Here is a 21,008-nt window from a genome sequence, read left to right on the forward strand (position 1 = left end):
TCAAAATCAGCTAAGGAACATTTGGATGACCTTATTAAACATTTAAAGGTAGTTTGTTTGTTTGTTTGTTGGGGTTTAACGTCCGAGCAGCAATATTTCAGCTATATTCAGACGATGAACATGAAATTGATGATAAAATGAACATGAAATGAAAAAAAAAAGGATGGGTCACAAGGATAATAGGGTCGACAAATTTTGATTGCCACTGGAAAAAGGGGGATGGGTAAGATCGGGCAATTTAGCCTCCAGTGGTGGAGCGCAAAGGTTCCTACTCCTATCGAATACCACAGCAGGGTTCTTTAACGTGCGAGGAATGTGGCATCTTTCCCAACACGGTGCACCACTATGGTTTGCGGTCAGGTTTTCCGTATTATAGCCTGACAACCCCAGCATGTAACACGCCAGGGGTACCCCATTCCACCACCTGGGGCACACATCCCAGTTGCTCTGTAGGCAGAGCGCCTAGCCCCCGGCTAGGTTTCTGAGCACTATTTAGTCGCCTTATACGACAAGCTTAGCGCTGCTGCAGGCCTATTCTTTTATCACCCGGACCTGCACGGGGGTTTAAAGGTAGTTAAAGATATTTCAAAGAGAAATGTACAAAATTCACAAGAAAAGGCTAAAAGTCATCATGACAAAAAGGCGAAAAATCCTGATTTTAGGGTAGGAAATAGAGTCTTACTACAGTGTATGAAAGTTCCAAAAAAAATATCCCCAAAGCTACATGCTAAATGGGTGGGACCATATTACATCACAGATGTAGGCACTAATAATACCTATAAGATAAGAAGGGTTGTAGACCACAAAATCGTTAAGTCTAGAATTCACGCTAACAGGTTGAAACATTATGAAGACCCAAGAAATTATCGCACCCCAAACAATGATCAAAATCAAGATGATGATGATAATCAAGCCACCAATAATACAAATAATAATAAAACAGTCCCTGATAAGGCAAGCACTGATAATAAAAATAATGATAAAAATGATGATAAGGATAAGGACAATAATGGTATTGATAATGATAATGATGACGACCAAGATGAATTTTTAGCAGAAAAATTAGTTGCAAAAAGAAAAAGAAGTGGAAAAAATTATTATCGAGTAAAATGGGTTGGCTATAAGAGAACCACATGGGTTCCAGAAGAAGATATAGGAGAAGGGTTACTTGTTGATTTTTATACAAAATACACAAAAGATGGTAAATTGAGGAAAAAGAAATTAAAGAGTTGTTTCACAAAACTAGGAGATTAGAAAATAAACGTAAAATATTAAAATATAAGTTGAATATACAAAAATAAAATTAGGAAATAAACTTTATATGTGTTTTATAGAAAAGTAAAAAAAAAAAAAAAAAATGAATATTAGTAATTTTTTAACTAATAATTATCTTAATCAATCATGGATTTTGGATGACCCATACACAAAATGACCTCAACAGCAACATAATATATCACCACCCATACATGTAATTATTTAGCTTTGTTTTAGTCATGAGAATTTAATATAAATTGAACATGTTAAATTAGTGCTAACTACCTATGACACGGTACCAGTCATAATAGTTTATCTTGACCTAAGCAAACCTTTAAATTATTATATTGTAGGTGACCAGACAGGTGCCTTACAAGAAGCCCATATTGCATAACATATTGAGGAACATCATTTTTGTAATTGTCATTTTTATGATAACATGCGTGGAGTCCAACCAAATACCAAGATTAAACTATGGCGTGATATTTAATAAGAAGGCTAAAGTGCATTTCTCCAACGATGTATGGAGACACACCTTTCACATCCGCCTACCGACCAAGAAAGGTACTAAATATATAGAATATTGTTCAAACAAAAGATTTTGCAAAGAGTTCAATGACCTGGCCAGTCAATTAAATATGATGCAAATGAGAACAGTTCGAGAATTAAACGAAACAATAAATACCCTTAAGAAAATAATACCAACCCAGGATAAAGAAAAGAAAGGAAAGAATAGAAGCAAGAAAGCAATTTTAGGTTTTGTTGGTGAACTTTCAAAAACTATTTTTGGAACTGCAACAATATCTGATGTCCAAATTTTAGCTCAACATATAAACGCCCCGACTTCAAAAACCATAAAACTAACCAAAACCATGGCACAGCATGACCAGCGTGAATCATCCTTTATTTCGGCAGTAGATAAAAGAATTTCCAACATAGTTCATGAAATGAAATCCACACACAACGAAATAAGTAAAATGCAAAAGGTTTTAGAAAATAATACAATAGCTTTAGAACACTTATTCTTTACCATATCCCAAGTCATTTTAAACACTTCTAATATAAATATTGAAGTAAAACAAAATTTGCATGACTTAAAGTTAGGAATTTATGACCTTGTTGAAGGGAAATTATCTCCATTATTAATAAAACCGAAGATTCTGGAAAAAGCACTGTCAGAAATTGATCATTTAATTCACCAAAAATACCCAGGATTTTATATTCTCCAAAAAGACCCTAATTTTTATTATTCCTCAAAGGATTTTTCATTTTACAAACAGAATTCCGATATTTTCATTATGGTTAAAATTCCGATCGCCTACAAAACTTCCAAATTTGAACTATATGAGATTATGTCACTCCCAGTTCCTATTAATAAGTCCGCACATGCAACACAACTACTTAAGGTACCCAAATACCTTGCACTTTCTAACAATGAACAGTATGTCAAATTAACAGAAGAACAACTAACAAAGTGTAGCACTTTTAAGAACAATTTACATTGTCCTCTTACCCGCTCATTCTCAACTAACAAAAACTCCTGTATTCTTTCAATCTTCCATGATAACAAAGAAAAGTTAGTCAATTCTGTAATTTCAGATTTATTCCAAATAGAATTTCATCAGAAATCATCCATTTAAAATCTTCATCTATTATTATTTATCGAACCTCAAAAATATCTTTGAATTGCAATGGTGAACAAATTATCCATCCAGGATGCAATTTTTGTATTATAAAGTTACCTTGCAAATGTTCAGTCATTAGTAATTCTTTGAGTTATCCCCCTTCATTCTCATCTTGTAAAAAGACAGACAATATTACAACAATACACCCTGTTAATCTAGCTTTATTACAGCAATTCTTCAAAGCTGATCAACTAAAACATATAAAAGGTAGTTCATACTTTGTTAATGAACTAAATGTCAAATTGCCCAACTTCAACATTTATAACCATTCATACAATTCATTTTTAGTGAAAGACCAGCATGAGCACCTTAACTTACAGAAAATGGCTAAAGTAGCTAAAAAGGAAGGAGTAATTTTTCAAAACCTTGCAGAACCTCTTTTAAACGGCGTAATTAATGTTAATAGCAGTTGGCCTGATGTCAATGGTATACTCGGCCTCATAGGTGCTATATTATCAAGCGTATTATTCTTTTACTGTATTTCGTCATTTTTTAAAATGAGAACATTAACAACAGCTCTTTTAGTAATGCAAAGAACAACTCCATCGACATCAGCTACTTTACCCACTTTCATCTTCAAACCCCAAACCATAACTCCAACGACTAATCCACTATTTTATATTTTTGAAAAACAATTTGATATAAATCATATACTCTTAATTATAATTGGAATATTAATTATGGTTATAGGCATAATTTTATATAGAAATAGAAAGATAAACAACCATTTCACATTTTTAATGATTGAGATTACAACTGGATCCTCATGTTTAACAATTCCACTACTTAAACTGCCACTTTGCCCATCATCATGGCAATTTTCACTTCCACCCTCAGTTGATAAAGTAGATACAGTTGGCCAGTTTAAACCAAGTATAGGTTTCGAATGGGATGAATTCAATGTTGTGAACAAAATAAATAAAAAGAGTATTCCTGTCCCTAAACAATTACCAATATCTATTATACAAGGTTACAAACTACGTCAAATCCTAAAGCAGCCATATTGTGTATTCTTCTTAATCACACACCAAAATCATTTTAAAACTTTAAATCAATAATTGTGAGTACTTAGGCAAAGTAGTTACCTCCCTTTTCCACATTTTCTACTTTATTGTATCATGTTTTTTTTCTTATACATGTGTGAGAGGAATGCGTGAAATAGTGACAATTCATTAATGTGTAACAAATAGGACAATATAGACAATATAAGGCGCCCCTCTCGTTGGAACATTCATAGGCGGATACATCTGAAACATACATTTCATCTGGAATTTGATTACATTCTATGGAAACAAAGGATGCGAAATAAAAATAGCCGATTAGTGATATATAGTGTTTCAAGGAATTATGGATATGTGCGATTTTGAATTCAAAGGATATGCCGTGTGATTACTATCAAGATATATGAAAAATGTCATTCACTAATTCAAATGGGATTTATTATTATGTCTTAATAAAATGTTTTAAATATTAGAATTTAACAAAAATAATATATTCAAAACCCAGTGGTACTGAACTGCATATTGTGGACTTTATCACTTATTTGGCCAATGCTTGCATTACTTTATTATTTTTGTTTTATTCAACATTTTGTTCTGTTATTGTATGCTTGTATTTTATTTTGATTATGGTTATTTTTATACATTCATATAGATATTCAACCACACATATTTCTTCTCATCCAGTCGGGGACGATGTTTACAAAACCAAACTTCTTGCCAAGACCTCACAATAATACCAGGAGGAAAATTAGAACAGTTATCAAATATGGCATACAAAAAGCTGAAATCAATTAATGGTCCTAAATTGGTCTATATTATGGCAGGAATTCCTGATATATGCACAAGAAACAAATATGATGGTTATGAAGAAAGTTATTTTGACCTCAAAAAGAAGAATAAAACAGAAGAAATAAAACAAACCCTTAAAGATATAAAATACAGACTGTCAAAAATTAATTGTACTGTTATATATGTAACTATAACAACAATGAGCTTCCAGAAATGGAATGCACATAGATTCAATCAAGGGAAAACACACGTTATTACATACAAATGAGTATGAATCAATGCAAGAAAAACTCAATACTACAATACATGAAATCAACAAGTATATTACTCAACTTAATAAAGGAAGTCACATGTTCACACCGTTTCTACACACATATGTTCATAGGATTAAAAATAAGGTTAAATTCAGCTATCTTTATTACAAATTGATAGATAGAGTTCACCCCTCAGACAAATTAGCTGAGCAATGGCAAAACCAACTTTTAACTGTTATGAAGAAAAATGAACTCAGTATTTAAGGTTGAATGTCTATATAATGTCACTTATTGTATTTCATGTACATATTTATGAATTTGAATTTGTTTTTATTATTAATATGCAGGATTCGCAAATGAATCCAAACTTTGTAGGAACAAAGTTTTCTCGTCCCAGGGGAATATATTATGAGGTATATTTGGCCTTAAATTATAAATGAAACATTTTATTTAAAAATCATGTTATAAAGAAAACATAAGTTTTTATATCAAAACTTTATATAACAATTTATTCAAAAATGTTAAAAAGAAGTACTAAGATATTTTATTTCTTTTGAGGATAAAAAGGGACATTCCTGAGAAAAGACTGTGTAAATAGATTTTTGTACAAAGTATACTTTGATTTCCCATTTTAATTTAGTTTTACAAAATATGTGTTGATGACGCAATATCGCTTTCAAACAAAAACACTTCAAGTTTACATGCAAGGAAAGAGCTTTTAGATAAACCAAATAATATCGCTAACATTACGCAATGAGTATCCGGTGTTAAAATAGCAAAAATACCAGAAGAATCAACAGACAATGTCAAGTCAATATAAAAAAAAATAATAGGATTAAATTCTATAATCCTATATGATAGACATGGGAATAAATTTCAAACTAAAAGGATATCCAATCAAAAATAAGATGGGTGGTCCAAATTACCAAAATAGGGGAATCGATTGGCTAAACGATACCGAAATTCGAGCGCCAAGGATCACGTGCTTAAAATTTCTTGGAAAGAAATTTTAAACTTTTAAAACATTCGATCCTTGGTTGCTAATTAAAGAAGATCTAAAGAGAATTTCTGGTATCTTTTATAGGTAAGCCAATATTTAACATATTTTAGTTCTAAGTTGATAATTTAAGTTTTAAGAAACAAATATTTTATTTTTCACATTTAGTAAAAATGTTAATTACAAGATATTTAGATATCCCGTTTTCCACAGCATTTGAGCATTAAACATGTTAAGTCAATTGTTATTATTTTCATGGCAGATAGCGTCACCAGATATTCAAAAGTTTAGTTAAATATATTATTTAGTTTTGTTTAGAAAAATTAACTTTTGAAAGAGGTTTCAAATAGTTTTATTAATTTAATACAACGACAGCACTTTATCTATTGTAAGAAAGTTAAACAATTAATTTTCATTTAATAAATTTTATTGTATAAACAGTTTCATTTAAAGTTCTTGCGCGGAACTAATTTCATATTGAACCGCCTAAACGAGTCAAGGGAGATAATTGATGAAAGATTACAAACAAGAAAGGAATAATTATTTTGGTCAAGCGTTTCAATTAAGCATGTTTATTAATGTGCTAAATAGAAAATATTTTCATAAACAGAAACATAGGTACAGCTGCCAGACAGATATAGGTATATTTATTAATTAGTCAATTATATTTTTATTTGTTTAGTCACAATTGAGTTTCAAATAAGAAAGCGGTGTCGTCCCCAACACATGTAAATGTAAATATATGTTCGTCCTTAATTTTGTAAATACGCATTTGACAAATATCGTAAATACATATGAAACTAAGAGGAAAGGCTAAGCTCCCCAACAGCAAGTAATAGTACCTCTCAAATTACAAAGCGAGTAGCTCCCCTTTATATGAATTTAACAATATATGTGATTTATAAATTGTGTATGAATATTGTTTATGTTATGTTAATATGTGAATTATTAATGTATTGTGTATATAATACATTCGATCCTTGGTTGCTAATTAAAGAAAATCTAAAGAGAATTTCTGGTATCTTTTATAGACCCGAATAATCAGCATAAAAGTATTGTCAACAAAGTAAAAATCTGGTTTCTCCGTCATCGGTTCCGACTTTACATTAGGATTTCCAATTTCCGGTTTTATTTTTGACCTTGATTGTTTTTCTAAAATGTGGAAATTTGTGACCGGTGCAAAAGCACCAGCCCCCAAACAGAAGAAAAACTATGAACTTAATAGAAAACCAAGGACTTTCAGAAATGAATGGCTAGAAAACCGCCCTTGGCTACGTTTTTGCCAGGAAAGCGAGGCAATGTTCTGTGATGTGTGTCAAACTGCAGGAAAACAATCTGAATTTACAAAAGGCTGCAAATCTTTCCGTGTTGAGACGGTGAAAATACATGAGAAAAGTGAAGCACATCGTCATGCTGAGGAAATTAAGTTGAACAAGGAACATGTGTATGTTATCTGAACTGCTATCATTTAAAAAAGGTACACCATTTTTTTTTTTGACCAGTGAACTTAAGTTTGGACCAGCTGAAATTTTGCCCAGATGGTCCAAATGACAACCATGAAAAAAAATTAGTTTCTAACACTGAACTTGTGAGACATATGAACTATTATTCTGTCAAATGTGGACCTGCTGATTCTGAAACGTTCCTTAAAATCATCAGGGGTGTATAGCGGCAGTACGTTTTCAACATAATTGTTTACTCTTGCCTTCCTTCTACGTTTTGCAGACAGAGTCAATAAAAATGTGAACTGAGATATTCTGTTGAAGTTCTGTTGAATATACTGCTATGTCCACGTATTAGGGTTTTCCTCCTCGCTCTGCGCTTATAAGTCTGTCATCAATATAGTGTCTGCCATATTTACTTGGGAAACTATTCATTCAACGAAAAGTTACAAACCATGGTTAGGTTTCAAACTTTTTTTTTTCAAACCATAAAGTAGAATTTTGTTTAATTCATTTTTACGGAAATCGAGTCATGCCCGTCCGAATTTGTATTGTATTTTATTATTAGCATGGCCACATCCAGGCCTTTTTGCAGAAGATACTTTGCTTTGGCTTATTTTTGCAAAACTAGTGACATTTATGTGTAAAATATGCAACGAACCCCACGTACTACTGCCGGCAACAAGTACCATGAAATTCTTCAAGCGCTTAAGGGGGGTCATGAACATATTTCAGACCAAAATCAAACACCGGCATTAGATTCTTCGCCTTCGGTAACCAACCCCGGGGCAGCACAGAATAGCCCACTTTCACAGGACCCCGACTTGTCTTTTGCTACTATTATGGACCAGCGTCTACTTTTAGAAGCCCCACGCTCGGCCCCAGCGACAAAAACCACTAAAAGTTCAGTTACGGAACAGAGACACATAAAATCAGAAATTTCAAAATTGGAGGCCCAGTGCGAACAGCTAAATCTTGAATTAGCAAAAGTTAGGTTGGAGAAGAAGCAATCAGACCTCACTAAAGCCTTGGCTTTGGAACTTCAAGCTGCACAACCTAAAGACACTAGTCAACTCAACCCAGGATCAGGTACACAAATAAAAAAGGCCAAGCAAATTACTGACTTTTTATTTTTAACATCTCTTGATTCTATTGAAGAAGAGGGCCATATAGTAGATATCGGGGGCGGAGCTCGTATCCAAATTGACCGCAAGAAAACACCCCTTAGTCAAGTCACTTTAGAACAATGGGGCTTCGCGAGCCTTGATATTTTCAATGAACTTGTGCGTACTGGTGAATTGTCTTCCTTAGAAATCAAGGGGTACATTAATTACACACAGAGCATATTTAGACTTGCTGCTAACCATATTTGGCATAGTGTACTCTTGTATGATAAGGAATATAGGGACCTTCAAGCTAAAGAGGGATTTAAATGGGGGGAACCCCAGAAAGATTTGAGAGACTTCCATCTCGTCCCAAGGAATAACAATCTAACTATGCGTACACTTAGTGCAATGAGCAAAACTTCACATTCTCAAAATGTAATGGAAAATTCAGGGTCGAAATTAAGTCAGCGGAGAAGAGGCCCCTTTTTGCCAGCTGGTAGGGAAATTTGCAGAAAGTTTAATTCGGGATCATGTGACCTTCAAAAGTGTCGAATGGCTCATAATTGCGCAATCTGTTATTCTCGCGATCACAAAGCAGTAGAGCACAATGCAAAAAACGAAGGGAAGAAACCGCAACAGAATCCCACATCTTAATCTTTCCTCGAAGCATTTCTTGTGTCAACACATACCGTTTAAATGTGAATTCATGGTCCAATTTGTTGCCTAGTGATGATATAGACTATGATTTTTTATTGTGTGGTGTCAAATATGGTTTTTCTATCGTGGACCGTATGCCTAATTTTAATTCCCCAGTTTTATGTGATAATTACAGATCTGCATTGTCAAACAAAAGTTTAGTGGAGAAGCAAATTAATGTTGAAATCGAAAATGGCAACTATGTGGTGACCAAAGTTCCGCCTCTTATAACTAGTGCACTTGGTTCAGTTCCCAAAACTAATGGATCCGTGCGTTTGATTCATGATGCTAGTATGCCAAATAATTTTTGTGTGAATAGCTTAGTTCAGGAAAAATCATGCTCATATATGGATCTTAATTATGCATGTAAATTAATAAAACCTAATGATTACCTTTGCAAAGTGGATTTAAAAAATGCATATAGATGTGTAAGCATTCATGAATCAAATTTTAATCTCACTGGTCTTCATTGGAAATTTGATGGCGATGCAGATGAAACATACTTTTATGATACAAAATTACCGTTTGGTGCTTCAAAATCGCCAAGTATTTTTCAACGTCTTTCAAGTGCAGTGTGCAGAATCATGAAGGCTAAGTTTAATATTCTGGTGATTTCATACCTTGATGATCTTTTGATTATCAGTGACTCGTATAACAACTGTAAAAATGCACTTCAGAGGCTTCTTGAAATTCTGCGTTTGCTTGGTTTTCATATTAACTACAGTAAGATATCAGGGCCAGCACAGAAACTGATTTTTTTAGGTGTGCTAATTGATACGGTAGAGATGACGCTGTCACTGCCAAATGAAAAACTATCAGATTTTAATTTATTATTACGTTCATTTCAAACCAAACGTCGTGCGTCTAAAAGACAGCTTGAATCACTCATTGGAAGTTTAAACTGGGCGTCGCAAGTCATACAAGGAGGCCGCCCCTTTTTACGTAGGATAATAGACTTACAGAATACACTTAAGGGTCACTCTGATAAGGTTTTACTAAACTCTGATTTTTTTGCTGACTTAGACTGGTGGCTTCATTTCATGCATTTTTTTAATGGAAAGACTCGTATTCTAGACAATAAGGCTATTTCACCACTTCAGTGTGATGCTTGCTCTGAGGGAGGGGGAGCAGTTTTTCTAGGTGACTTTTTATACATTAACTGGGCTGTTGATATGCCTGAAGTTGCTCCTCTGCACATTAATTTGAAAGAGACAATCATAATTGTTGTTGCAATTTTTAGATGGGCTTCATTATTGCAAAATAAGAAAGTAATTGTATACACGGACAATGTTACTGCCAAGAGTGTAATAAATAAAATGTCAAGTAAACATCCAACAGTGATGGTGTACATTAGATTTTTGTTTTTTATGCAAGCTGTATTTAACTTTTCAATTTTTTGTGTACATACACCTGGCAAGCGCAACAGACTAGCCGATGCTGTATCTAGATTACATGAAAATGACAGACTAAGTCAAGTTTATGAATTGTTATCATTGAATCAGATAGGACTATTTTATGCTTATGATCTGCTTAATCATATGTCTTATAAATATTTTATTCACAGGTGGTTATGTGGAAGACACCCTCGAAAGGGCTGTGGCTGAGTACAGGGCCAGGGGCTGGGCAGAGAGCACAAAGCGTTTGTACAGATTTCAGTTGAAGTGCTACCTTTCCTTTTGTGAGACTATGTTTAAACAGCCAGTGCCTATCTCAACCCAGGATGTTTCCTTATACATAGCCTATTTAGCCTATTACAAGAAATTCCGGTTTTGTACTATTGAGAATTATTTGGTGATAGTAAAACATTTACATAAAGCCAATGGTTTTCATGATCCTCTTGATAATTGGCACATAAAACATCTATTGCAAGGAGTCAGGAGAGAATTAGGTGATGCACAAATAGGAGCTACAGCAGTTACTCCGGATATCCTTCTGCTGATAAAGAAGGCCTTTAATTTGTATAGACTTTTTGATTTATCCATATGGGTAGCATGTTTAATTGGATTTTTTGGTTTACTTAGACCTGGCAATTTTTTGCTCACGGATAAGCATACTCCTATATTACGTATTGAGCAGATAGATAGCTATGAAAACAGATTTGTTATTACATTTTTTTTATACCAAAACTATACAATTTCGTGAGAGACAGCTTCAAATTGTGATGCCGCAGATTACAGATAATCCTCTCTGTCCAGCCTCTGCCTTATTACGTCTACTGAGCCTTCATGAAATACTAGGGGCTAACGGTCAGTCCTCTTTGTTATGTGAAAATGTTTTTAAACCTTTGTCATATGTGCGTTTTATAGCCTTTATTAATGATACTCTTGCAAGTGCAGGCTGTAATAAGAAGTTAACTGGACATTCATTTCGAAGAGGTGGGGCAACCTTTGCTTTTCATGCAGGTTTGTCAGGTGAAACCATACAAGATATAGGCATGTGGAAAAGTGATGCCTACTTGCAATACTATAGTGAAGGAAAAATAGACAAAATATGGAAATTTTATATTTCCATTAAAAGAAAGAGAAAGAATGCTTAATTTGAATAAAAGGAAATATTATAGATTTTATAAGAAAGTGAAATTATAATGCTTAATTTATAAAGAAAATTCATACTAGAAGAATTGAATAAAATTAATGTAACCCTATAAAACGGATTTATGTTGAAGAATATAATTTTAAATATTAACTGAAGTTGGAAACTTGTAAATAGAATTAAAAGTTAATTATATACTTTCACAGATATTTTGTACATAGTATTACGTAAAGTTTTATATCAAAGAGCATGTTAATTAAGTCTCTTTTGTAGGTACTAGATGTCAAATACTTTTAGCTAATAAAGACTTTTATAAAGTAAATAGATAAATCCAAGTAAAAAAATTTCAATTGTATTTGGGAAGTATTTTAATTTAAAGGAACAAAGGGAATTATTTATCTTCTTTGTTTATAGGTAAAAGTTCGATAATCCGTTTACTAGGGACGCTAAGAATTAAGTCAAAATGATTGACAAAAGCTTAAATGGTCAGCAGGTAATTGATGACCAATGAAATTAATTATGGGAAGTCGTTTTAATTACTATTTGGCATTTCATTGGAGAAAATAGAAGAAGTTCTTAAATCCAAAGGTCATGTGACTAAAATTTCGAATATCCAAAATTATGTTTTAGCGTCACTTGATCTTTGGAACCTGAAAATAAAACATCATTTTACAGAACTTCTGTCTATTTTAGGTAAGTTAAAGTAATATTTAATTTAACATATGATTTTGAATTAAATAAGTTAATACTAAATTTATAATTAATTTGAGTCAAGATTTATTAATATCTGTTGTACTTTAAGGACAAATTGTATATAATATTTTAAATACAAAATGGACTCTTGAATAGGTCTTATAATGTTAAAGTTATCTGTAAATAAGTTTTATGTTAAATGTGAGTTATTATAAGTTTTTAAGATATTAGTTTTAAAAGTTGTTAAAAGGTTAAATGTTTAAAAAGAGAACATTACTGAATTACGGAACTTATCATATTTACTCCGGAATAAGTTTTATAATTACTTAGTTCATGGGAGATAATTTTGAGTGTAAATTTATATTGCTAAATATTCTGAACAAGCACAATCTTCAAAACCCTAATTTTAATGAATACTTGAATAAGTTTAACTTACAGAAATTGCAGAAATGTTTGAAGCCTGGAGACTAAGGTATCCATTATATAATGTAGCTATATTGTTATTTAATATGTTAATATTTTGAATGCTTAGAATTTAGATTGATCCAGATAGTAAAAATACATATCATTACTTTTATCTTATTAGCAAGCCTTACATACAACATTTTAATTATTAGAAATATAAAGTCCCTTTTTCAATTTAGAGTTTTAAGTACATGTACCTCTTTTGATTAATGAGATAACTTTAATTTAGGAAAAAGGCAATTATTAAGAAACTACATTGATTTAGTATTGTGAATTATCTGGCATGTTGAAAGAAATATATTTAGTTATGCAATTAATGAAAATATGCGAGTTAAGCTCTTGAGTTAGGTCCACCCCTTTTTAATGAAATATAACTATTGAAAGTTACAGAGTTAATTCCCCTGATGAGTTATTCCCCTTTGAAATAAGTTGTATGTGAGACTGTAAAGGTTGATAATTGTTTATTGATTTACTGATGCATGATTTATTCATAATTGATTGTAATTGTTTATTGAATATATAATGTAGACTTGATCTTTGGAACCTGAAAATAAAACATCATTTTACAGAACTTCTGTCTATTTTAGTAACTTACAATACAGAAAAGAAAAAAACCCCTACAATCAGCACAACAGTTTATGGTGGAGACAAAAGGGAACGATCCAGTACCTCATAGATAAATACACATGAGTAAGCCATCAAACTATTTACTCAGATCAGCAGGATTAATTCCAGAGGAAACAGCAGAAGAATTACTAGTAGTCGATCTTGGAGGAGAACAGAACCAAATACCCGTTAGAATCAACATGCCTGGTAATGATGAGGTAAATATTGTTCAATCAATACCAGTACAGCCAAACAAATTTAGTGGCAACATAAAATCAGACAATTGGGTGAGACAGTTTATAAGATGGAAAAATCTTCAAAAAATATCCGATGAGCAAGCTTGTTATGCTTTACCCTTCTATCTTGAAGGAGCCGCTAAGACATGGTTTGAAGGATTGGCTGAACCAATTCAATCTAACTTTGATCAACTTACAACAGCATTGAAGGATAGGTTTAAGAATACATATGAAGATGACGATATTCTTCTTGCACAGCTACCAACAGAAAAGGCCGTAGAATTTCTAGATAGATTGCAAATAAAAGCAAACAATCAAAACATTCCAGAACACTTATTAATAAGAATTGCAAAGAAAGGATTTCAAGCCTCGTTAAAATCCATTATAGTTCAAAGAGACCCTAAAACAATTGATGAGTTAAGGACAGCAGCAATAATTGCTGAAAAATGTCACCAAGAAAAAGAAAACGAGAAAACACAAGTCAGTGCTATATCAAATGAAAACTTTCAATTTTTACAAGACACTATAAATGTTCTGACTAAGAAGGTAGCAAATTTAGATGTACTAGGGGAAAATAAGCGGCAACAACCCAACAACAACTTTGGCAATAGTTATCAAAATTGGGACAATCAGGGCAGTAGTATGAATAATCAAAATTGGGTCCCAAGACAAAGTAGAAATTGGGGTCAACAAAATAGAAGTCGTGGTCAGCAAAGTAGAAATTGGGGTCAACAAAGTAGAAATTTTGACAGGAAGCCATTTCAATCTAATTCTGGTCAACAAACCCAATATTCAGGTCAAAATAAAGCTTCCTGTACAATGTGTGGTATGTACAAATGTTCAGGCAATCCAGACAATTGTTTTGCTAGGGATAAACAATGTGATCAATGTAAGAAAATAGGTCATTTTGCTAAGATGTGTAGAAGTATATATAACAAGTATGGTGAAAGGATAAGGTATTAGGGACGCGCGCCCATTTTTAGGCGCTCGTCTAGAAGTGGGCATAGTGGCAGGAAACATATCAATCTGATAACACCAATGGATAGAAATAGGATTAATATACAAATTTTAGATGTTGAAACTAATGGACTTGTAGATACAGGTGCTGCAGTATCTTGTGTTTCTTATGATTTAGTTCAAAAGTTTGAAAACAAACTAAGATTAGATAGAGCAGATATTCCTAACATTTATGGAGTTGGTGGTGAAAAACATAAAGTTAAGGGCAAGGTCATGCTTCCTTTAAATTTTAAGGGATTAATCATAGATTATTCATTTTTAGTCATTGAAGACCTGCAACATCCCTTAATCTTAGGAGATGATTTTTTATTAGCAAACAAAGCAAATATTCATTATCCCACTCGTACTCTGTATTTGCATGAAGGAACTGTCCAAGTCGCTTTAATCAATACACAAGTTGGCAATGCCAGAATGGCAAAAACAATAACAATACCAGGTTCAAATATGTGTGAATTGCCTGTTATTATTCCAAGAAAATATTTAAACAAGCCTGTTATATTAGAGCCAGTTTCATATTTGGAAAACAATCAACTTATGGGTGCCTGTTGTTTAGTTCAAGCTAATAGGTCAAATTCAGCCTATGTGAAAATGCAAATTATTAATCCTAATAGAGATCCTGTCACTATCCCCAGAAACCAAGTTGTTGCTATGGTATCGCATGTTGATATAAAGACTTTACAAAATCTTTCAGATGTTGAAACGCAAAATATAAATACAAATAGTGTTTCTAATTTAGAAACTAAACAAAGAGAAAAATCAAAGAAAAAAAGTAAACTTGATTTTGATCTGTCATCTGCAGAGTTGACAGACGTTGAAAAGCAAAAATTGAAGAAATTTTTAGACAATAATAGAAATGTCTTTGCTACTGATTTGTCAGAATTAGGCCAAACAAATATATATCAACATGAGATACAAACAACACACGAGATACCAGTAAGAACACCTCCTTATAGGACTACTCCAGTTATGAAAGAAGAAATTCAAAAACAAGTAGATAAATTATTAGAAAATAATATAATTAAACCTTCTACATCCCCTTATAATAGTTCAGTAGTACTTGTCAAGAAGAAAGATAACTCTTTTAGGTTCACAATAGATTTTAGAAAGGTCAATGCAATTTCTAAAGCCATGTTTTATCCATTGCCGAATCTAAATGATGTTTTTGATACTATAGGTGCTGTTAAACCCAAAATCTGGTCTAGTTTTGATATGGCCCAGGGGTATTGGCAAATAGAATTACACCCAAATTCAAGACATAAATCTGCCTTTGTAACTCATAATGGGGTATATGAATGGAATAGAATGCCCAATGGGTTGGAAAATAGTAGTTTTACCTTTCAAATGGTAATGTCTCAAATTTTACAAGGCTTAAATTGGAAAAATGTTTTAGTGTATGTAGATGATATTTTGATTTTTTCTGAAAACTTTGAAGAACATTTGACACACTTAAATCAAGTTTTTGACAGATTAAGGAAAGCAAATCTAACATTGAAACCTTCAAAATGCCATTTTGGTGTTTCAAAAGTCAAATATCTTGGTCATATTTTGTCCAAAAATGGAATTCAAGTTGATGAAGCCAAAATTAAATTAGTTAAAGAACATCCAATCCCTAAAACTCAACAACATGTTAGACAATTCCTAGGATTGTGTAATTATTATAGGAAATTTGTGAAAAATTACTCTAAAATTGCAGTTCCAATGAATGCTCTATTACAAAAAGATAAGCCCTTTTTATGGACTGCTGATTGCCAAAAATCATTTGAAACACTTCAAAATGCTCTTACTACAGCTCCAATTTTGGCCTTCCCTGATCTATCAAAATCATTTACCTTGACATGTGATGCCTCAGGGTCTGCTATTGGATATATTTTAGGACAAGTTGATGAAAATAAACGTGAACGTGTTATTTCATATGGTGGGAGAGCTTTGAAAAATGAAGAAAAAAATTGGACTATTAGTGAAAAAGAATGTTTGGCAGTTTTAGAAGGGATCAAACAACATAAAGTTTATTTATTAAACAATAAATTTACAGTTTTTACAGACCACAAGGCATTAATATGGCTTCACAAATCAAAAGATACAAATTCTAAACTAGGTCGTTGGGCTTTACAATTACAGGACTTTGATTTTGAAATTATTTATAAAGAAGGGAAAAATAATCAGAATGCTGATGCAATTTCTAGAATTCCATACCCACCCCAATCCCCTGAACCGAAGGACGTGAATGAGCAAGATAATAATGACTTAGGAGAAAATCCTTATCCGATTATTAATTCAATGTCACAAAAATGTTCTCAAAATGAAAATAAAAAAATTAGTGAGGGATACATTGAAATGAGATTTGAATATGTACATGATGATCCAATAGTTGCTTCAATTGTTGAAAATAAACTTGATAATTTATCAGATGTTGCAAAATTACAAAGAGAATGCCCAGAATTAACTGACATCATTACATTTTTAGAAAATGGCACTTTACCAAAAGATGAAAAGAAAGCTAAAACTGTTTATTTTGATAAAGATAACTATAGACTTGGCCAAGATGGTGAATTAATTCATCAATGGTGGCCTAGAACTAAAGGTGTACCTAGAATAGAAGCAATGATAGAACAACTGGTTTTGCCTAAAATATTAAGGGAGGATGCTTTATTATCCTATCATGACTGTAAAGCTGGAGGTGGCCATGCAGGTATTAAGAAAACTTATGCTGCTTTACATTTGAAATATTATTGGCCAGGAATGTATCAACAAGTTTACTCTTATGTAATATCTTGTGATAAATGTCAAAGAGCAAAGAGACCAGCACATAAACAACCAGCTCCTCTAATGCCGTTGCCTGTAACTGATACTTTTGATCGTTGGCATATGGATATTTTGACTACACTTCCCACTACAAAAGAAAACTATAAACATATTTTATTGATAGTTGATAGTTTTTCAAAATGGTCAGAGGCATTCCCCCTTAAAACTCAAGAAGCTACAGAAATAGCCCATATTCTTTACAATCAAGTGTTTACCAGATTTGGTTGCCCATCTAGCCTGACAAGTGATAGAGGTCAAAATTTTTGCTCAAAACTTATTCAAGCCTTGTGCGAGCTTTTTCAAGTTACCCGACACCATACTAGTTCATACCATCCCCAGTCAAACTCAACATGTGAACGTATGAACAGTACTATAGGTCAAATTTTAAGAACTTACTGTGATCAAAATCAAATGAATTGGGCAGACTTAATCCCTAGTGTTATGATGGCTATAAGAATGTCACCAAATACTGAATCTACAGGGTTCTCCCCTTATCATATGGTTTTTGGAAAAGAGATGAATATTCCTTTTGATATTTCTGTACTTCCAAAAGACAACATGTCTAAATCTGCTAAGGAACATTTGCATCAATTGATAGATCACTTGAAAATAGTTAAAAAAGTTTGTAAGCAAAACTTACATAAATCTCAAGAAAAATCCAAACAGTACTATGACAAACGGTCAAAGGAACCAAATTTTAGAGTAGGTGATAGGGTCCTACTTCAATGTATGAAAGTTCCAAAAGGACTTTCACCAAAATTACATCCAAAATGGATAGGTCCATATTACATTACAAATGTAGGTCAAAATAATACTTATAAGCTAAGAAGAATGTCAGATCATAAAATTGTTAAGTCCAGAATCCATGCAAATAGGATAAAACCATATGAAGACCCAAGAAATGTTAGGGAACCAGTTAGACAAAATAATGATGATTTAAATGATAACAGTTCTCAAAATGATGATAGCATAGACATAGAAAAAAATGATGATGAAACTCAATTGTCAAATAATGTAGATGATCCAAATTTAGGGCAAGATAACCAAAATGATATTGATGACAATGATCAAACACAAAGTGAAACTGATAATGATAGTGAATTTTTAGCAGAAAAATTGGTTGCCAAAAAGAAAAGAAATGGTAAAAATTATTATAGAGTTAAGTGGGTTGGTTATAAAAAGACCACATGGGTCGCAGAAGAAGATATAGGTGAAGGCTTACTAGTAGAATTTTATACAAAATACACTAAAAGTGGCAAATTAAGAAAAAAGAAACAAAGCAGTTGTTTTACAAAAGCAAATACGGAATAAATAAAAATAGGATGTATAAAAAAAAAAAGCAAATGAAAATAAGCTATATATGGCATAAATAGAATATGCTGTAGAATTATAAAGGATAAAAGCAAATACATGGAAATATGAAGTAATTCGAGAAATTAATTGCAATTTACTAGCTAGTAGGTAAAAAAAAAAAAAAAATAATACCATCTCAATATAGTGAATAAAAACATAAGATTTGAAATTGATAAGAATTATGTGCGCACATAAATATCAAGTATAATAAGAAACCAATTTAAAGAATGGAGCAATTAAATAATAAAAAAAAAAAAAAAAAGACAAACATCTTAATGATTTGATAAATCAACCTTATTTTATTTGAATGTAAAATGCCTTAATCTAATGTGTGTTATAACTTCAATAACAACTTAAATGCTCACATATATATAACAAAGTAATTTGAACTAGTTAAAACCATAAGAATTTAAGTTCCTTAAATTAGTGCTAAATGAAGCTGATCAATTCATTCTAACTTGGCTTTAACAAACTTTAAATTATATGTTGTAGGTGACCAGACAGGTGCTACCAAGCTTTAGACCATTTGTTACAACATTGAAAGTTATTTTCATGCTGGCATTTCTTTTGAACATACCTCAATCTAAGGCAAATTCAATATTACGGTTGAACTATGGAATCCTATTTGAAAAACAAGCTAATGTGCATTTTAGCAATGATGTCTGGATGCATACATTTCAAATAAGATTACCCGTTAAAAAAGGGATGAAATTGATAAGTCCCTGTAAAGGAAAAGACTTTTGCAAAAATTTTAATAAGCTAGCAAATGAATTGAATATACTCCAACTGCAAACAACAAGAGAACTTAACCAAACAATAACCACTTTGAAGAACATAATTCCAACTAAAAGCAAAAACAATAATAGGAAAAAGAAGGCAATCTTAGGATTTATTGGAGAATTATCGAAATCAATATTTGGTACAGCTACTGTTTCTGATGTAAAACTCCTAGCTCAGCATATCAATGCCCTAACAACAAGAACTGTAAAATTAACCAAAGAAATGGCTATTCATTCAGATCACCAGTCATCATTTATGTCAATAATAAATAAAAGAATTCCAAACATTGTTAATGAAATGAAAGACACTCATGATGAAATAGATTTGTTGCAAACTGTTATAAGAAATAACACAAAGGCACTTGAGAAATTATTTTTTACTATATCTAACACAATTTTAAATACAATTACTCTAAATACAGAAGTTAAACAAAAATTAAATGATTTGAAACTAGGAATTTTCAGTTTAGTTGAAGGAAAATTATCTCCCTTGTTGATTAAACCAGCAACTTTAAGAAAATCTTTAAAACAAATTGAAATGCAATTGCATCAAAAATATCCAGGATTTTATATTGTTCAAAAAAATGTAAACTATTATTATTCATCCCAAGATTTTGTATACTCAAAAAAAGGATCAGATATTTTTATTATGATAAAAATCCCAATAGCATATAAAATGGCAAAATTTGAATTATTTTCAGTCACTGCTCTTCCAGTCCCACTAAACACATCCTTGCATGCTACCCAATTAATGGATGCCCCTGAATACTTAGCTTTGTCCAATGATAAGAAGACATATTTACCCCTTTCAAGTCAACAAATTATGAAATGCAAGAATTACAATAACAATATATACTGTCCATTATTACAATCATTTTCTGGAAGTGGAGATTCATGTATAGTATCTATTTTTAATAATGATAAAGATAAAGTACAGTCATTGTGTGATTTTAGATTTTTACACAACAAAATAATGCCGAAAATTATGTATTTGAAATCTTCTGCAATAGTTGTATATAAAATCCCACAAATTTCAATAGATTGTTCAGGAAAACAAATTTTTCATGAAGGTTGTGATTTTTGCATAATGAATATTCCTTGTCAATGTTCAATTGCCACAAAATTATTAAGTTATCCCCCCTCAATTACTTCATGCAAAATAATATTACAGTTGTCCATCCCATAAATCTAGCATTGTTACAACAATTTTTCACTGCAAAACAATTGATACAAATAAATGGTAGTTCTACTTTTGTAGAAAAGATGAGTATTAATGTTCCAGACTTTAAAATTTATAATCA

The 21,008-nt window shown here is 31.9% G+C and overlaps 2 protein-coding genes and 1 pseudogene across 2 annotated transcripts; all 3 read left to right on the forward strand.

Annotated features, from left to right (window-relative positions):
* Positions 1 to 975: 975 nt before the first annotated feature.
* On the forward strand, positions 976 to 4,253 carry LOC148596889 (uncharacterized; annotated as a pseudogene).
* Positions 4,254 to 9,277: 5,024 nt separating this feature from the next.
* On the forward strand, positions 9,278 to 13,590 carry LOC148596890 (uncharacterized). The gene is made up of 5 exons (XM_088564335.1): positions 9,278 to 10,003; positions 10,214 to 10,547; positions 10,789 to 10,863; positions 11,531 to 11,626; positions 13,502 to 13,590. The coding sequence occupies exons 1-5, from the start codon at positions 9,320 to 9,322 to the stop codon at positions 13,588 to 13,590; spliced, it is 1,278 nt and encodes a 425-aa protein (XP_088420461.1). The 5' UTR covers positions 9,278 to 9,319.
* Positions 11,692 to 20,915, forward strand: LOC148596891 (uncharacterized). The gene is made up of 3 exons (XM_088564400.1): positions 11,692 to 12,921; positions 13,502 to 13,738; positions 19,421 to 20,915. The coding sequence occupies exons 2-3, from the start codon at positions 13,601 to 13,603 to the stop codon at positions 20,891 to 20,893; spliced, it is 1,611 nt and encodes a 536-aa protein (XP_088420526.1). The 5' UTR covers positions 11,692 to 12,921; positions 13,502 to 13,600; the 3' UTR covers positions 20,894 to 20,915.
* The last annotated feature ends 93 nt before the right edge of the window (positions 20,916 to 21,008 follow it).

The sequence above is a fragment of the Perna viridis genome, chromosome 15, assembly GCF_037379345.1.
Source record: "Perna viridis isolate PV_CMFRI_1.1 ecotype Kerala chromosome 15, ASM3737934v1, whole genome shotgun sequence".
Taxonomy (NCBI): domain Eukaryota; kingdom Metazoa; phylum Mollusca; class Bivalvia; order Mytilida; family Mytilidae; genus Perna; species Perna viridis.